This window comes from Ostrea edulis, chromosome 8, assembly GCF_947568905.1.
Source record: "Ostrea edulis chromosome 8, xbOstEdul1.1, whole genome shotgun sequence".
NCBI lineage: Eukaryota > Metazoa > Mollusca > Bivalvia > Ostreida > Ostreidae > Ostrea > Ostrea edulis.
Genome location: NC_079171.1, coordinates 18597130 through 18616389, shown reverse-complemented (window position 1 = coordinate 18616389; position 19260 = coordinate 18597130). Strand labels below are relative to the sequence as shown.

Sequence of the window (19260 nt, the reverse complement as noted above, 5' to 3'; positions counted from 1 at the left end):
CTTGTTGTTTCATTTTGAAGCTGTTGGTAGATTCCATTTTCTCTTCCTTGGTGTGTTTCTATACAGACTTTCAGATCTATGTACAGGCAGTGATGAAATCTGTACATATTTCAGTATTTTATTTCGTTTTTCTTTTCTGTTTTCCTGTGCATAACAAACAAGGTGAGTTTTTTACTATTTGAATTGATGTTTAAAATTTTACTCATAGTAGATTATAAGACTCTCTTATGAGTAGCCATGAAATATAAGGTGATTACACCCGAGGGTTGCAAAAAATCTGTGAAACCCGAGGCTTTGCCGAGGGTTTTACCGCTTTTTTGCAACCCCGAGGGTGGAATCACCTTAATATTTCATGGCAACTCATAAGAGAGTATTTTTCTCTCATATTTTTAGAGTTTTCCGTTTTCCTTGAGCCTAGCGACGCCATTTTGAGAAATTTCCAATTAATTAAATTTTCGCTGTACATTAAAAATAACACCAGAATCGAATTCTACGACCTTCATTTTGGTAACTATGTTGCCGACAAAAAATCGGCCGACGAGTGTTTAAGTGAATGATATTAGAGTTAAATCAATAATCAGGGTGATGCGTGACGTAACTCGACAGTCCATCAGCGCGAAACATTTTGACAGACCTAATCAGAATATGAATCCTCAACTGCACGTTTTTTGTCTTAGAGGAGCATTGCTATTGATATTAATTGAGCAGTTATTTAATGACGAGTATGTGAAGAGAGATTCCAAGTGGTTTTTGTTGGTGGATATGGGCATGGCTAGGCTTTCGTTTTCCACGCGTGCAAGGACTCGAGTCTCATGGACATTGAAGGCACTTATTTCACCTGAGACACGGACAGTAGACGTTGACAAAGTGAATGTGGAGGTAGGCTTAGAACTAATAGAACGTGTGGGCTGGGTTTCTGTGAACTGGCATAATGCACAGGATGACATACCGTAGGTGTATGAGGAATTTGTGACTGTTGTTGACTGTGCGGTAATTGTTGAAGGAATGTGTATTTTTGTGTCCGGTCACATACACCTGGAGATTATCAGGGACATTACAATCTGTCATTTTTTTTTGTACAAGAGCTTTGCAGACGCTAGTGTTCGTCAATCGAGGCGAGGTATGTTGCAAGCTAGTTGTGTATTGATTATGACGTCACGGGATATGTAAGATAAACGTCACGTGATATGAAAGATTAATAGAATCCTTCATTAGTACGAGTGTGAGATAGGGAAATTCCACCGAGGGGACAAGATTCGCAGTCTTGGACGAGGCTTTGCCGAGTCCTAGACAGCGAATCTTGTTCCAGAGGTGGAATTTCCCTATCCCACACGAGTAAATAATGAAGGATTATTTTTCTCACATTTTAACTACAGTTTAGTGCATAAAATTAGGAGCTTTCAGAAAATTTTAGATTATCAAAATCGTCATTTGAACTTCGATGCAAAAACTAATTAGATAGGCAGAAAGAGCATACCCGAAAATGGTTTACACTGTAAGTGTAAACTAAAAAACCCAAGGTTGTCCACCAGAAAGCTATACTACATTAAAATTTAAAGATAACAATCCAAAATATTTTTACTTCACTGTGTAACGTAAATCTTCACCGTGTAATGTAAATCATAGAAAATATATGACGTCACAATCAAATGACGTCGCAGCAGTGTGAGACAGAAAAATCTCACATGGCTGTCTCACATGGGTAAAGTCGATCTCACACTGGTGATAATGTGAGAAAGAAATATCTTACATACCTTTCTTTCATAGAATATCTGTATCTTACATACGTAGATATGAGAGAAATACTCAATGCCAATATAATTGAAATTTTATTAATACAGTATTTAATTTTTACGTTATTTGAAGAAAAAACAATTTGATGTGTAGTATTTTAAAAGCATATTTAGATGCAAATCTCAAGTTTTAAATTAAACTTTCATCTTGGTACTCAATTTAATTTATTTCACATTTTAGAGAATCTGGCACTTAATAAAGATGCTAAGATGAGTCCTAAAGCCACTGAGGAACACAGAATGACGGATGGTAATAGGAGCCAGACCGAAAATCTTTGTACGCATTCCGACAGCAAAACGAAGAACTTCACATACGCCATCGTAGATTTGGGAAATTTGTCCAATATCTACAATATCACTATTTACTACGGAGAAGGTTGTAAGTATATCACCCAATCATAGGTATTTAATTAATTTCTATTATAAATAATTCTTTACACGTTTGATAATTATTTTGTCACTGTGAACGAATGTTCTCTTCAAATCAGCATTTTTTTTTCATTAGTTGCTTTTCAAAGATAGTGGGATCTTTATGGGATTTATGAGATTGATCTCTGTTCGTTATCTTCACCTTTCATAGTTGTATTTCAGCTTACATTGTATCATAAATATCATTTCATTTTTGTTCGTTATTATAGCCTTTTCGAATAACAGTATGTTTAACAGTTTCTGATTTTTGAATGCCTGTGAACACGCAAGGCTACTTTTAAAAAATCTTTTTGATCTGTCAGTTACGATGACACATAGTTTAATGTTTACAATACTATTTTGATTCGTCACGTGATTGGATAGTGATGTGGGTGCTGTTTCTCATACAAATGCAGCAGGTCAAGGACAAAACGACAGACGTTCAAGATATAGAATCAATTGACAAATATAATGCTCAAACTTGCAATATCTACTGTATAAGATGTATACAAAATGTATGATTCTGTCTAGAATTTTCAATTGAAGAGAGTGGGTTCTGGACCCTTGCTGGATCTGCCTTACAATAAAATACAAATGGGGTGGGGTAAATTTCAATTCAAAATATATGATAAAATAAAGTTGTTATGACATGCAGTGATATTGTTCGAATATATTTTTGTTTATATTTTTTAATCAAGGCAGGGGTTCTAGATGCTCCTACAATTAAACACAGACAATTAGGGCAAGGGATGGGTGGATAAACTTGATACTTCAAAAGATGAAATTTTCGTGATTTAGTTCAAACAATTTACACACGCGCGCGAAATTACTGTTTTAAAATGAATATTTGAATTATGACATTGTACATGTAAAAGAATCCAATAGGTTTGAACAAAATATGTATAGAAAATTGCCACCTTACTAACTACAGGAGAACCAGAAGTGACACATGCTCTTCCACAACTTGAGATGGAGGGTGGGTGGGTTGCAGATGTGTATAATTATGTTCCCGTTGTTAAAATAATATCCGGAGTTCGTCATTGATTGATTGATATAATATTGTTTAACATCCCGCACGAGAATATTTCACTCATATGGAGACGTCACCACTGCCGGTAATTTTGGGAAGGTCTTCTCACAAGAAATGCACATTCTTGATGTAAAAATACAGCACCTCTTGCGATTTGAATGATATGGCTTATATTCAAATTTTTCAAATAATCAAAGGTCAATGTTAAGGTCACTAGGACAAAGATTTGATGGCATTGCAAATGTCTCACCACAAAGAACACACATACCAAATATGAAAGGTCTATTTCTTTTGGTGTAAAAGATATGACCAAGATTAAAGTTTTTGCCACAGACAGACGGACAGGCCAAAAATTATACTGTATGTTCCCGAATGTTCGACTCTGGGACATAAAAACAAAGCAAACTAAACAAGGGAATACTTCTTGAGAGCATACCCACAATGAGCGTTTCTTACAAACCGCCACAGCCTTGGACATGGGAACGATGATTACCGAACTTATCGGTTTGCTGAGACCGAAGTCATAGGAAGATGGAAACTGACGTGAACAACTACAATTTTCGTTTCTTTTAAAACATTACACCGTGTCTTGTATGACTCTTAAGTTTTATAAGTTTAAGAAAGTAATGATAACGCAAATATCTGTCCTTTCAAAAGATAAAATTCTTCAAAACCATGCTTCAGTTTTAGACACATTTAATATCCCAGTCAATGGGTCGAATGAATATGAGTTGCCGTACCTATACTGGATTCCTAAACTACATAAAAACCCTTACAAACAAAGCTATATTGCTGGATCTAGTAAGTGCTCTACTAAGCCCATATCTTTCCTCCTCACGAAAATATTAACAACTGTGAAGGAGAAACTTCAAACTTACTGTGCGACTACATATGCCAGAAGTGTTGTTAATCAAATGTGGATTCTAAAAATATTCTGAAGAACTTTTAGTAAACTTGAAATCGCAAAACTTTACCCAAATCAATAACATCAAAACCTATGACTTTTCAACACTTTACACGACCATTCATCACGATAAATTAAAGATTAGACTTTCTGACATCATATACAGTTGCTTCTTCAACAAAAATGGAAAACGGAAATATTCAATATTCATATCTACATGTAGTGATCAGTCATCCAAAGAATTACTTTGTTAAACACCACCCCGATTCCACGCACAAATACTCTGAAGTAGAAATAAAAACTATGCTAGAGTTCCTCATTGACAATATATTCATGGTCTTTGGTGATCAGGTTTTCCAACAGTCTGTTGGAATTCCCATGGACACGAATTGTGCTCCTTTGTTAGCTGACCTATTTCTTGCGGAAGGCCGGGGTTCGAATCCCGGCCGCAACAGACCTAAGTCGTTAAAACAGGTAGTGACAGTTCCAAACGCTCGGCATCAGGTGTGAATGTCACGGGTCCTCGAAGATGACCTTAAAAACGGATGACCCGTGTCACAGTAGGTGTGGCACGCTAAAGAACACTCACTCTTCAATGGCCGTAAGCGCCAAGCATAGGCCTAAATTTGAAGCCCTTCACCAGTCTTGGTGACGTCTCCATATGAGTGAAAAATTCTCGAGTGAGACGTTAAGCAAGATATATTCAATCAATGTATTCATATGAAGTAGATTTTATTTTTAAAAAACTTCTACGTGAGAAGAAAAAAATCTCTTGCCGTGGCCTTCAATTCGACATTTAGATATATCGACGACGTTTTATCTATTAACAATAGTAACTTTCATTCATGTCGATTCGATATATCCCTGCGAGCTCGAAATAAAAGACACAAAAGAGTCGTCCACTTCTGCTTCATACTTAGGTATTTTATTGAAAGTAGACATTAATGGCAAACTGACAATTCATCTTTATGACAAATGGGATGATTTCAGCTTCTCCATCGTCAACTTCCCATATTTATGTTGCAATATTCCATTATCACCTGCATATGGTGTTTATATCTCTCAACTGATTCGATACGCAAGAGCTTGTTCTGCGTATGGTCAGTTTTTAAATCAAGCCAAGGTACTGACAAATAAGTTGATGGTACAGTGGTTTCAACAGTCTCGATTGAAGTCAGCATTTCGCAAATTCTATGGTCGTTATAATGAACTAGTTCGTCAATACAACCTATCATTGGGTCAATTGCTGTCTGACGTGTTTCATACCGATTGTTAGTCCGTTCTTGGCACAGTGATTTTGACTACGGATAACACCGTTTACCTGATCAGGATATAAGGCTCACGGTGGGTGTGACCGGTCGGCAGGGGGTGCTTACTCCTCCAAGGCACCTGATCCCACCTCTGGTGTATCCAGGGGTCCGTGTTTGCCCAACTCACTATTTTGTATTGCTTGTAGGAGTTATGAGATTGATCAGTGTTCGTTACCTCCACCTTTCATATGCCACTCAAATGAAATTTTGATAATGAATTTGCTATAAAATTGGCATATTAATTTGTTAACAAATCTGGCACTTCCGCAGTACTTACCTCTCTTCCGCATTTACCAAATTTGGTGACATTCGAGACCAGGGTATACCAGAGTTACATGTACGAACAGGAATGACCGTCAGGAGGACAATGATTCACGAATCGACATTTTGTGCTGATTTGACGGGTTTATCGCTTCAGATCCATTCAATGAGATTATATATATTCAACCACAAATATGTCATTAGTCCTCTACCGGTTTGTAAAACCGAAGGGGACTAGATGTGTTTTCCCTGTCTGCCCCGATGGTTTTCCACACATATATCCTCCGTTATGCGTGCAAGGATTCATTTGAAATTGTGGCAAACTACGGATCCATTTCTAATTTTGTGACGCTTGGTGAAGAAACAAATTCTCATTTTTTACGTTTTTAATCGGTATCAGATTCCAAAGGAAAGGCTGTAAATGTAGGACATCTGAAAAGAGGCAGTTGACAAAATCACTTCATTAATTTCACGTTTCAAGCTCATTAATCGCAAAAGGAGCATATCAATGAAAATATATGTCAAATATGTCAATCACGCGAGTATTTTCAGTAATCAGTGAGTGAAGTCTGATCAGTTGGTAGTACTCCGACTGAAATCGCTGGTATTCGAAATCGACCTTCAAACAGTTGATAGTAAGTAGTATTACGAACAGGGTTCAGAAGTCACAGTTCAAGGTCAGACAGCATCAAATGTACATTATCTCGAATATTAAAGCTGCCGGTGGGGGGACGTGTATTGCTTTTGTAATACTTTCAGAATACTTGTTCTATTTGTTATTTTATTTTTCAATTTATTTACCGTCAGTTACACACGTAACTTGTATTGTTTTAACGGTAGAGTTGTAAAGAAAATGGAAGGTCTTCGACTTTTGAACGATTTGTTACAATCATTTTCCATTTTACTTAACTTGACCTTTTTGCTCATAGATTATGCATGTTTCCATTCTTGTAGATGTACACAGATTGAAAGGTTATGCTTTATATCATTCAAAAGAGATGAAAGAGGGCCCAAAAGAGTGGGAAATATGTTACAAACACAATACCTCTGAAGATGACCCGGAAACAATTGTGTCGAACAGTTGTAAAGCCAGAGCACGCTACCTTTACGTATATCAAAACAACACCTCTGACAAAGAGAAGCGGCCATTTCTTGATATTTGTGAGATAGAAGTTGTTGGTAAGTCTTCATAATTTTGAAACGGATTTATAATTGATTTATACAAAAATTTCAAAATTAAGGATTATCTCCCTCATGCATAGCTCTTATCCTTGGACGAATTTGGCTCCACTTTTTTTGGCACGCTGTTTTTGGCTATATTTAGCTCTAAAACTTAATAGTTATATCGGATTTCAAACATTTCGGTTGAGCATCACTGAAGAGACATTATTTGTCGAAATGCGCATCTGATGCATCAAAATTGGTACCGTATAAGTTTTACATTAGTACTTTTGCTTAAATGAATAAGCTTAAAGTATGATAGTAGTTTTGCTCCAAACTAAGCATGAGTATTCCTCTATTCATTGCGTGAACTTAGATGTCCACGTATAAATGTATACGCGAAGTTAACCGGATGCTTTGTGGAAAAGTTAGCTTGCGCCTGTACGTTTATCTGAATCGGGACCGGCCATTCCCTGGCTCCACTAATGAGGAAAACTTTAGACTCTGTTTTACGTCCCGTCGAGGATTTTAATCTCACATTGATACATCACAAGCTGTAAGTGAAGTACAGAGGGGTAGCAATGTGCTTAACGCCTGCTGCGACACGGGACCTCCGATTTGAAGGTCACATGAAAGACCCGTGAATCTCACTTAAGACTAACCACTACCTATGTTTAGGTCTTCGGTTTTACGCGCCACGGCATGCATTCCAGGTTTATCGTGTGAAGGTTAATCAACTGGAAAAATGTCTGCCAATTTATTTGTTACGGTATTAGTTGATTAATAAATTTGTTGAGTTTTTACAGTACTTTATAGAAATAGCAGTTTAATGGGTTACTATATCAAAAGACTTATTGCATTAATATGAATTACGTATCAGTAAAACGTTTTCAGCGATAGTAAGAAGATGTAGAACTGATAACGATATTTTTACTACTACGTAACAGAGACGATAATACCATTTTTCAATAATCTTTAATGCATATAAAACATGAAAAAATGCGTTGATTTCAGATCAGAAAAACAATAAGGTGGGTGGGGTGCATGATCCATGCCGTAAGGCCTGTGGTTTAACATGGATTTATTCTAACGAACTGCACGTCAATGTAACTGTACATCAACGTATAATGTAAATCCATTCTCATAAAGTGCAAATACTGGCCATTTTATCTGAAATTTTATCACACCCTTCCGAATATATCAAGTATCAGCTAGGGTCTTATATGCAAGGTTTCGATTTAACATGGCATCTGGAGAAATTGTGTTGAAGGAGCGAAAGGGGATAGGGTGGCCTCTGGCTTCAAGTGGGCTCAGGCGAGAGTTATTTTAAAAGTAAATTGATTGATAGATCAAATATTGTTTAATCGAGAATTGTTATGAGCCCGCATAAAAATGCGGGCGTATTATGATATACCGCTGTCGTCCGTCTGTCTCTTTATCTTTGTCTTCGCAACTCCTCCTAAACCCTTTGGTTGATTTTGATGAAACTTGGTACAAAGAAAGATGACAATGTGGAGCTGTGCATATTGCAAGGGGAACACTGGTCAATGTTTTTTTAAAAGGAGTTGTGGCCTTTGGACTTAATTTTTTTTCTATTCAAAATACTTTGTCTTCACAACTTCTCCCAAACCCTTTGGGGGATTTTAATGAATCTTGGAACAAAGAAAAATCACAATGTGGAGGTATGCATACTGCAAGGGAAATGTTGTCCAATGTTTTTTAAAGGAGTTATGGATCTTGGACTTGGTTTTTTCTATTCAAAATACTTTGTCTTCGCAACTACTCCTAAACCCTTCAGGGATTTTGATGGAACTTGGTACAAAGAATATGACAATGTGAAGATGTGCATATTACAAGAGGAATGCTGCACCCCTATTTTTGAAGAAGTTAGGGCCCTTGGACTTATATTTATTTTATGCAAGTAACTTGTCTTCGCAACTCCTCTTAAACTCTTGGGGGATTTCAATGAAACTTAGTACAAAGGAAGATCACAGTGTGTAGGTGTGCATATTACAAGGGGAATGCTGACCCACTATTTTTGAAGGAGTTACAGCCTTTGGACTTAGATTTGTGTAATGCAAAATACATTATTGCAACTCCGACGAAATCCTTTTGTGGATAATCCTTTCTTACTTGTTCAAATTCCTGGGTCAATAATGTATGCGGGCGTATCATGTACCGGTTTATCGGTGCCCTATTTTTCACTCATATGGAGACATCACCATTGCCGGTGAAGGACTGCAAATTAGAGCCTATGCTCGTCACCTCAAAAACTAAATAAAAATGGGAACTACAACTAAACTACAAAATCTGATAACAAACAAAACGTCTACATATTAAAATTATTGAGTGTAATATGTGGGAATAGAAAAGTCTGTTCCCATCGAGCGTCAATACTGATCAGTCTTATTTAGTTTTCTTTTCTATGTAAATATTCTATCGTCCTGAGGAAGGGACAGGTTCTCCCGAAAATTTAACAATTCACTGTTGTTCGTGTCGTTGGTCATTTTTAGTGCTTTTTAAATCCTTTTTTATTTGACCTCGTATCTACTATTAGATCCGACACTTTGGATGTTGAGTGTTGTTGGATTATAGCTCTCTCTCTCTCTCTCTCTCTCTCTCTCTCTCTCTCTCTCCAAATCAAGTGAAATTTTCTGTGCTTTATATTAGATATTTCTTTACTTAGGGCAGGTATGTTCATTTAAGAGTTCATTGCTATTTCCGTGCTTTATATAAAATAGTTCAGATACAATGTGTAATACGATAATATTGCAAATTATGTTAAAATTATATATATATATATATATATATATATATATATATATATATATATATATATATATATATGATTGGACTATTGTTTTCACTGAAGTGAAAAATTTCGTCTTTATTGTATTCTACCAGGCTGCATTTCAAACCAGTACATGAAAGGATCGGACTGCGTGCAATGTCCCGGTGCATCCTGTAGAGAGTGCGATCCCGATGGAAAATGCCTAGGTATAGAATTTTTGGAACACATCAAATTAACAAAATAAAGCAATAATGAACTTGTGACGAATATTGTGATTGTTGCAGGTTATTTCATTTCAATTAACCTCTAAAATGAGTATATTTTTCATCAGCTTTAAAGCACGAAACACATTTTTACAAGGAAAACAAGAGGCCCATGGGCCACATCAATCCCTTTAGCAATCAAATGTCAATCTAGGCTTTATGGAGTTGTTTGCATACCAATTTGGATTTTATTTCAAACTTTGAAGACAAAGAGACTATGCCATGAAGAAATCCGAAACTTCACGGAAGAAAGATTTGATTGGTTGTACCACTTGAGGCAAAAGGTTTTCAAATATTTTTACTATAAAACTATTGTGATTCCACATTGGCTCATGGTATGAACAAACTTTGGGGGTATTCATGAGAAGAATTTTAAAGATAAAGACAGTCAATTCTGAAATACATTAAAATGTTTTCATCTACAGAGCAATATCCAATGAACCAGATTGTTCACCTGTTTAAAACGCTGTTGTGGCCCAACCTTTGTACTGGGGCTATTCAGCTGACCTTTTAGTTTCTAGAGAAGATGTTATAGAAAAAATTCTGTATATACCATTTTCAAACATTTCATGGTCCAACTTAGTCTTGTGAACATTTGAATGCTTGCATTTTAAGATGAATAAATGTGCATTTTTACAGAGATTCCCAGATATTCTACTAAGAACCCACCTAACCCGGGATAAGTCACAACAATATTCAATGAAGAGTTTTTCTATGTATTATCAACTCTTGTTGTGGCCACACCCTGGTACGGGATGTAATGTTCTAAACAAAATGATTTTCTATCACATAAAGATGTTTCTAAAAATCTGGCAATGTGGATTCTTTTTGGAAAATATTTTTCAAATCTCCATTGATTGTGTTTTTCAAAGTATATTTCAAATTCGCATTACATGAAGATCCCTGCACAGTGTATCGGCGGGTGAGACAGGTCGACAGGGGATGCTTACTTCTCCTAGGCACCTGGACGGCGTTTCATCAATAAGTGTAAATTTTTAACTAACTAAGTCTTACGCCGACTACGTAAATCTAGTTACGTGTAATCTTAGTTTAGCGCAAACCACGTTTCATGAAACGACGTAAATACATGCGTACGTTACTACTCGACTAAGTTTTCAAGTAAGCTTACGTGCTTAGTTACTGCGTCCTGAGCATGCGTACATAATACTTTCGGGTTTTTTCACTTGTCGTCTGGACCAAAATAATGAACGAAAAGAACGCAAAGAAAATGCACAAGCGGAACTGGGAGGAGATAGAGATGGCCGTGTTGGCAGAGGCAGTAAAATTTTCCTATACCATACTATTTGGGCACTGCATACTAAATCAAACATATCACTCTATAAACAAAATTTGTTTTTATCTATATAGGCCTATGTATATATTTTACATCTCTTCTTCTACAAAAAGTAGTTGTTTTATGATTTCAAAGGTTATTATATTTTAAGTGCATGTAGGTCGACACGATACATCTACATTGTATATAGATATTAACTATATATTTATACTTTAATTGGATAATTAATGTAGACTCATAGGCCTAAATGTGTTTTTAAAACAAATTGAATATTTGTGCATATTTTACAGTTTGGGATTATATACAGGCACGTACCGTCGTTTTGCAAAGTGACGGGGGGGGGGGGGGGGGGTGCAGCTGGGACATAAATTAGATGTTGGCTTTTCAAATAATCTTTTTATCTTGCGTTATAACGCAAAAAAAATGTTTTGTCCTATCTGCAAAATCCTAATTCGGAGGTGGGGTGGAGTGGGTGGTGTTGGTATCTTTTGCAGTGATTTCCACAATTTTTTCTCTTTCATGTTTCATTTTCTTCAATCGTGGGGGTGCTAGACTCTATTATTAAGAGTGCCTCAAATTTTCCTACAAACATCATGTGTGTGGGGGGTGGGGGGGGGGGGGGTAGACTTCTTCTATTAATGCTCATAATCATACCTCACTAAATAGTTTTTATTCATAAATTCCTCTCATTCACTTACAGTACAAAATTAAAACAAGAGGCCCATGGACCTAGAATCGCTCTTCTGATACATTGTAGAACAGGCAAAAATTCTCACTAACCAAGATTCATCAATTAACAAGGTTTTAAAGACCTATCGCATGATAGTGTATGAAGGGGATATCATACAGTACACTATTAGATTAGGCAATCAAAATATTACAAAATGAAGTTACTTAACCCACGTGCATATCTGGGTAGTACATATTTCTCTTCTACATGAATTTTTTCAAAGGACATAGAGACGGCTGGGATGCTAAATACCGAATTTACTATAAATACATTTAGAACAAGGGGATCGCATTGTATTTTGTCCGATTTTTAATGCAATTATATTTACTATATACAGAGGATTGATTATCATTTTTTGAAAGGAGTGGAACATCAATGCTAATAGATTTGATAAGTATCCTTACCAACTTTGAAACAAGCATAACTTGAACAGAGAAGATTTATCTATCTTATACAAAATAGCTGTAAATTCAGGGATTACATCGTTGTGACATACTGTTTGTTTGATACACTATGAGGCCTTGAGATACATCAACTGACAAAGTTTAATGATCCTAGGCTTAACAATTCATAAGGTAGCATCTAAAACAATTTGACTAACTGAAAAAATATAAAAGAAGGGGGTCATCCTGACCTACTTTTATCCTGAGGTCCTGAGATGCATCTACTAACAAGGTTTGATGATCCTTGGGTTTTTAGTTTGAAAGATGTATAAATCTGCAAAAAAAAGCAAAAGTAGGTCACAGTGACCTACGTTTTAGCTGACACACTTTGAGAAGCCAAGATGCATCAACTTAATAAGTTTGATGGATCTAAGCCACTTAGTATCTGAAATATCTAAATATAGCCATGAAATTCAAAAAGTATATCACAGTGACCTACTTCTTAATTGACACACTCCGAGGACTCAAGATACATCAACTGAAACAGGTTCATGATTCTAGGCTTCTTAGCATTTGATTTAAATATAGCTTTGAAGTTAAAAAAAGTAGATCAAGGTGACCTAATTTATAGTCTGCACACTCCGAGGAGTCAAGATGCTTCAACTGACAAAGTTTGATGATGTTAAGTCAAATAGTACCTGAAAATTTAAATGTAACTGTCCAAAAGTAGGTCACGGTGACCTACTTTTGGTCGACACACTGAAGACTCAAAATGCATCAACTGACAAGTCAAATAGTATTCAAATATAGCCGTCAAAATCCAAAAATAGGTCACGGTGACCTACTTTTTAGTCAACACACTCTGAAGACTCAAGACCCATCAACTGACAGTTTGATGATTGTAGGTCAAATAGTATCTGAAATATTAAAATATAGCCGTCAAATTCCAAAAGTAGGTCACGGTGACCTACTTTTTGGTCAACAAACTATGAAGACACAAGATGCATCAACTGACAAAGTTTGATGATCCTAGCTTTCATAGTGTCCAAAATATGCATCTAAAATTGAAAATGTGAAATTTGAATGTTTGTAAAATTCAAAAAGTAGGTCACTGTGACCTACTTGTTTTTAATAAATATGTTTCGAGGCTTCTAGACGCATTAACTTACAAGGTTTGATGATTCTAAACATCTCGGTATCTGAAATAACAACCTAAAATGTATTCATAAATGATTAGCCATAAAATTCAGAAAGTAGGTTATGGTGACATACTTTTCACATGACGCAGTTCAAGGTCTCATGATCCATTAACTGACAACTTTTGATAATCATAGGCTCAAAAGTGTCCAAGATATGCATCAAAATCTATTTAATAATAATTACCTGCGAAATTCAAAAAGTAGGTCACCATGACCTACTTTTGAAGCAACATGATATTAGGTCCTAAGACGCATCAACTGACAAAATTTGATGATCCTAGTCATTATACTAAGCAAAATATCAAAGTTTTAACAAAACAAAATTTAAGGTCAACTTTGAAGTGACCTTGAGACCATACCCTTTGCTCCAGGATGATGCCTTGAACAATTTTTTTTACATATCCTCATCCTTATGCATAAGTTTGGTGATAATTTTCCAAGTGGTTCTTGAGAAGATTTTTTTTTAGCAACCACTACTTTTGTTTGCATTTTCCTAATTATCCCCCCTTGTTAAAAGGTCACAACCCTAGTTTTAGTACAAATGAAAGCCCTTGGGCCAAGGATACCCTGTGACAAACTTGACAAAAATTGACCAATGGGTTCTTGAGATATAGCCCTCTTTTTAAAAAGTTGACGCACATCGCACGCCAGATATATGGCCATATGATTAGCTCTTTGAGCCTTCGGCTCAGAAGAGCTAATAAAATCGTATTGTTAAAAAAAGTGGAGTAACAAGGCAGGGTGACCCCCCCCCCCCCCCTCCCATTCACTCCGATTCGTGCCTGATATACATGTACATGTAGATGTTTTTCTTTATTTGATAACATAAAATCTATATCTGTACGGTTTATCCTGCACATCACTTATCACCGAAATTCGTCAAGTATCGAACTGTTACGAAGACCTTTTTTTTTTATTTGGAAGAACTTTATTATTGATATTTTAAAAATCTTTAAAAAAAAAAGTCTTAATAATTAAATACATAATATAGTTATATGATGTATCTCTTAAAGGACACATCGCATGTTTTTAAACTTTTTAATTTTTTCAGCAAAATTAATTCATTTCATGCCTAAAACTACTTTACATGTGTTTTAAATAAAACATTTTGCGTAGTTTTCGAGTTTGAAAGCGATGAAATTCAAATTTTGCGATATGCATATTTTCTTCGATAATTTACGCGCCATTATCTGTGACGTCATATGCGACCTCGAGCGAGAAGATTTGAAAACAGTTGTTAGCCATTTCATAAACATATTAGATTTAATTGACAAACAAACAATTATCACATTAACGGCTTGTAAATAACACTGCATTAGGGTGTTTTGTGCCGTTTAAGGGTGCACTTGCAGTCAGTAGAGAGGCTTTGAACTGTGTTTTTTTCAATTTTCGAAGGAAGGTATGAGGGACAAGACGTGAATATTTTTTGTAGGCACAACGACTTTGCCATAAAAAACCAGTAGAATTTGTCCCTGTACTTTTTTAAACAAGCACTTGGACAAAGACGTAGATAAACTGCGAGAAAATGGTTCTATCGAAGCTACGCACTGTTACATATAGGGCTACGGCTTATGCTTTCCGTTCTGCTTTCAAATTCAATACACACTCGCACCAACTGACCTTCACCTTGTAACAACATAAAGGCAGAACTTCGCTAGCAGTGTCTGCCAACTGGTAGTTTTAAAAAAAGAAATTTAAAGATAAAAGTTAATTGAACTTTCAATTATAAATAATAAAATATGATATTTCCCAACTTTGAATTGAATTATAATGCTTTCATTTTTTTAGGGACCGCGTACGTGTTTACAACAACAGCATGCCGCGCTCCCACTTCCTAAGTAACAACGTGTAGATAACAAAAAAATAAGGATTAATAAAATTGCTTGAATAAAATAATATAAAAGTATTGGGATTTTCACCATAAGTTTGATCATTTTTCTTTTCTTTTCGAAATGCACCCGTGACAGTAGGCCTAGTTGTCAATGATACATAATCGTATCATAATTTAGGTCTATCTAACTTCTCCAAAAATAAATTTAATAATATTTGCACTGTTTATTTTCAAAAAGCAACAACGCTAATTACAGTTGTTTACAGAAATGACATTACCAAATAGTGTTTAGACAGTGATCCCAAGTAAACATTATTTACTCACAGATTTCATACTCGCTTTCCTCGCTACATTTGGGTCGCTATTTGTGTGCACTGGTGGCTAAAAGATATAAGACTCGGGAAATTTGTCAACATCGAAATAAATGTTATCCATGGTAAATAAATTAGGGCCCTAAAACCCGAGTTTTTAAAAATATCTAACACTACTTTTACAACAAGTTGATCGAACGAAGGTCGCATATGACGTCACTGTACCACGTGACTACCTATCTAATTAACTAGGCTTTTTGAAATCGGGGCTTAGATTTAAGTCCGTATTGTGGCTGATTATCGCAATACTTCAGCGAACGAACTATTACAATTAATTTCTATTAGCATAAGGAAGACAAAATGCATATAATTTTGTATACTTTGAAAACACGATATGTGTCCTTTAAGACGGGATATTTTTTCAAGATTTAAGATATACAATGGAAAATAGTATATCCTAAAGTAACTGTTCATGAAATATACATTACACTCCCGTAAATCCACCCACCATAAGACAGAGATCGAATTCAATCGGGGTCGCTAATCATTTGTTCCAAGTTTGTCAGAGCGGAAGTTTTGAAGAGATTTATAAATAGCCTACATACAATACAACACAGTGAATGTTCTCTTTACGGTGGACTACTTTACAAAGGGATTTGGGAATAACACTGTACATTCATCATTCATGTACAGATAGGCACTTGTGAAAAATAATCATACAGTAAAGGCAAGCCATTTTACTAGTTTTCAAAGGGAAGTAACCCTTATGGCCTTACATATTTATCGTTGTAAACGTCTTCCAGCATCCTGTCTTGAAAAAATCGATCACGACGTAGGTAAAAATTCCATATATATTTACAAACAGCTAACAGTCGACCATGATTTTTGCTTACGTAGGTACTTACGTAAGAGTTCGCCCTGACGTAGTGTTTCTACTAGTTAGTAGAAAACTTGCGTAAATTCTAATCTTACGCCATTTGATGAAACGGACTTACGTCAAATATTAAGTCTAGTCAGAAGGTTACGCCAAACTAAGCTTACGCAACTAGTTACGATGTTTGATGAAACGGCGTCCAGATCCCAACTCTGGTATATCTAGAGGTCCGTGTTTACCCAACTCTCTATTTTGCATTGCTTGTAGGAGTTACGAGATTGATCACTGTTTGTTATCTTCGGCTTTTATTCAATTTCTTTCGGTTTTAAATTTTTTGATTTTTAAAACCAAAATCTTTTCGTTTCCACTTTAAACACACACAGATCCGCATGATCATGGTTTGCACTAATTGTCAGTACGTACGGAGCTTACACTGGGAATGTGATGGTTCTCGAGATCCTGAAATCCTTAAACCTCAGGGCCGTAAATTACATGGAGGCGGAGGAGGCAGCTGCCTCCTCCAACTTTTGAGCCAAAAAAAATTAAAATTTAAAGTTCATTAGAATTTATGTTGTTTCCAATAACTAAGAACATGATACCTCCCTTAAAAAGCATTCCAAATCTTTCTTTTAGAATGAGTTAGTCAAGTAACATCTTAGAAGGCCCTAGAATCAAGGATTTTGCACGAAACGTGTTCAGTGTGCACAAAATGTGCCCCGCCTAATTTCCTGCCTCCTCCAAATTGAAGGTTAATTTACGGCCCTGAACCTAATGCTATTTTGTATTCAATTTTAATGAAATCGGCCACGTGGTTTATGAGAAGAAATTTACACAGACAGACCACAGAAAACTATGATCAAAGATAGCGGTATTAACTTGAGCTAAACATTAATAACAATCCGTAATTCGTATATGATAGATAGAAAAAATGACAGTAACAGTGATCAATCTCATAATTCCTATACAAAATTAAGGGTGTTGCTAAAACGCGGAATGGAACGGAAGATTTTTAAAAGAACTAGAATGATTAATGTAGACCCTGTAAAATAACACCGAAAATCGGGAAAATATGCTTGATTTTGTTGAAATCAAAATTTTAGGATTTTGTTTACAAGCGGTAAAACAATCTTAAAATTCTACACTATCAATTGATTAAGTCAAAATGGTTTTACAAGAGTGTACCTAGCGAGTCACAAAAATCTTGAACTTTCGGCATTGACAAATTGGAAAGAACAAGCAGGGTTCTCTCGTGGCAAAACGTCTTTAACGTACATGCATTTTCACATTATAGGTGCATGTGCGTACTTAAAGAAAGCAGTGTGATATATATTAAACAACGATAATTCATGATCTTATCAAGCCAACAAGTTAAACATCTTGTGTTTGATTTACTACTAATAGAGAATTAGTGACCGCAGCATTCCATTCCTAAATAGGCGAGGACTTCTAGCAGTTTATTGCTAATCTAAATATTTATGTTAATAATCAGATTACCTTTTAATTCCATTCAAACATAAATTCTCCTTTAGCCATTTCATATATTATGAAATAAATCTGTTAATTCCTCTTTCTAGGATCATAAACTTCACCAGAGTTTTCATTGGATCTGTTTCAATCTTTCTTTCCCGTTGTATCTCTTCGGGTTCAACACATATCCGTAGGATACCAACACATGTACAGTGTATTAACTTTCACTTTACATAAATCGATCCCAAATAATCGAGGCACACCTTTAATGCACACCGGACTCCTTCGCTTTATAATTTGATGTCATACATAATTGCACATTATACCAGGTGTGAAACTTAAATCACTTCAAGTTTAATCATGATGAAAATATCTAGGTGCCCACAGGTGTTTGCTTAATATTTTTCATAATAAGTTATAATGGTTTTAAAATGCATATGCATTACTATGAAGTATATAAATTTTAAGGATGACTTCCCGTTCTCTCTTTAAGAAGCAGGTACAGTTTCTATTGTCAACTGGCCCAGAAAATAGATGATTTCAGTAGGGGTCCCAAAATCTGGCTTTCAAATAAGGAATATATAAGCAAATCAAAACTAGATTTAATTTGATCCGAAATTGCTTTGTGTTGTATGACAGGAGCGTGAAGTTGGCATAAAATTGCCAAAATCAATGAAAAATTTCATAAATTCAGGGTGTTTTCCTTTTAGAAAACATACAGCCCATGTGTCGAGCAAATTCATATTCAAATACATTTTTCGTCTTTTCTTAATACACAATATATATTAATTGCATTTTGCTCGACGGATGGGCACACCTCTTCCTAAGCAATAATCTGGATCAAATTTAACAGTTATCAAACTCTTTTTAAAAAATGGCGGGAAAAACTCTTATTTATGACGTAATAATGCTATAAAATTAGAAATGACTTTGATTTAAGTTGAGATAGTATACTTGGCATGTATTGAACTTATTAAAAACACATATCAAGCTTGATTCAAGACGCATTTAAATCAGTGAAATTTTTTGGGCCTTTTTATGTACACAAAATGCTTATATCCTCACAATATTATTGCATACATTTTCCGTTGCGGGGTTTAGGGATACCTCAAAATTAATAGTAGGGTAAACAAACTCCTGCACATACTAGAGGTGGGAACAGGTTCATAGGAAAATTAAACATCCCTTGTTGACCGGTCACACCCGTTGCGATCCCCACATCTTGGTCAGGCAAACGGAGTAATCCGTTG

General features: G+C 35.6%; 1 protein-coding gene across 5 annotated transcripts in view; it reads left to right on the top strand.

The window, feature by feature from the left end:
- Positions 1-19260, top strand: part of LOC125662903 (receptor-type tyrosine-protein phosphatase epsilon-like) — a 66928-nt gene continuing 47668 nt past the window's right edge. For all 5 annotated transcript variants that reach the window (XM_056147056.1, XM_056147054.1, XM_056147057.1 and 2 more), the window contains exons 1-4: positions 1-162; positions 1975-2172; positions 6661-6885; positions 9772-9864. In XM_056147056.1, the coding sequence (XP_056003031.1) occupies positions 93-162; positions 1975-2172; positions 6661-6885; positions 9772-9864 (586 nt within the window). In that variant the 5' untranslated portion in view covers positions 1-92. The remainder of the gene's footprint in view (positions 163-1974; positions 2173-6660; positions 6886-9771; positions 9865-19260) is intronic.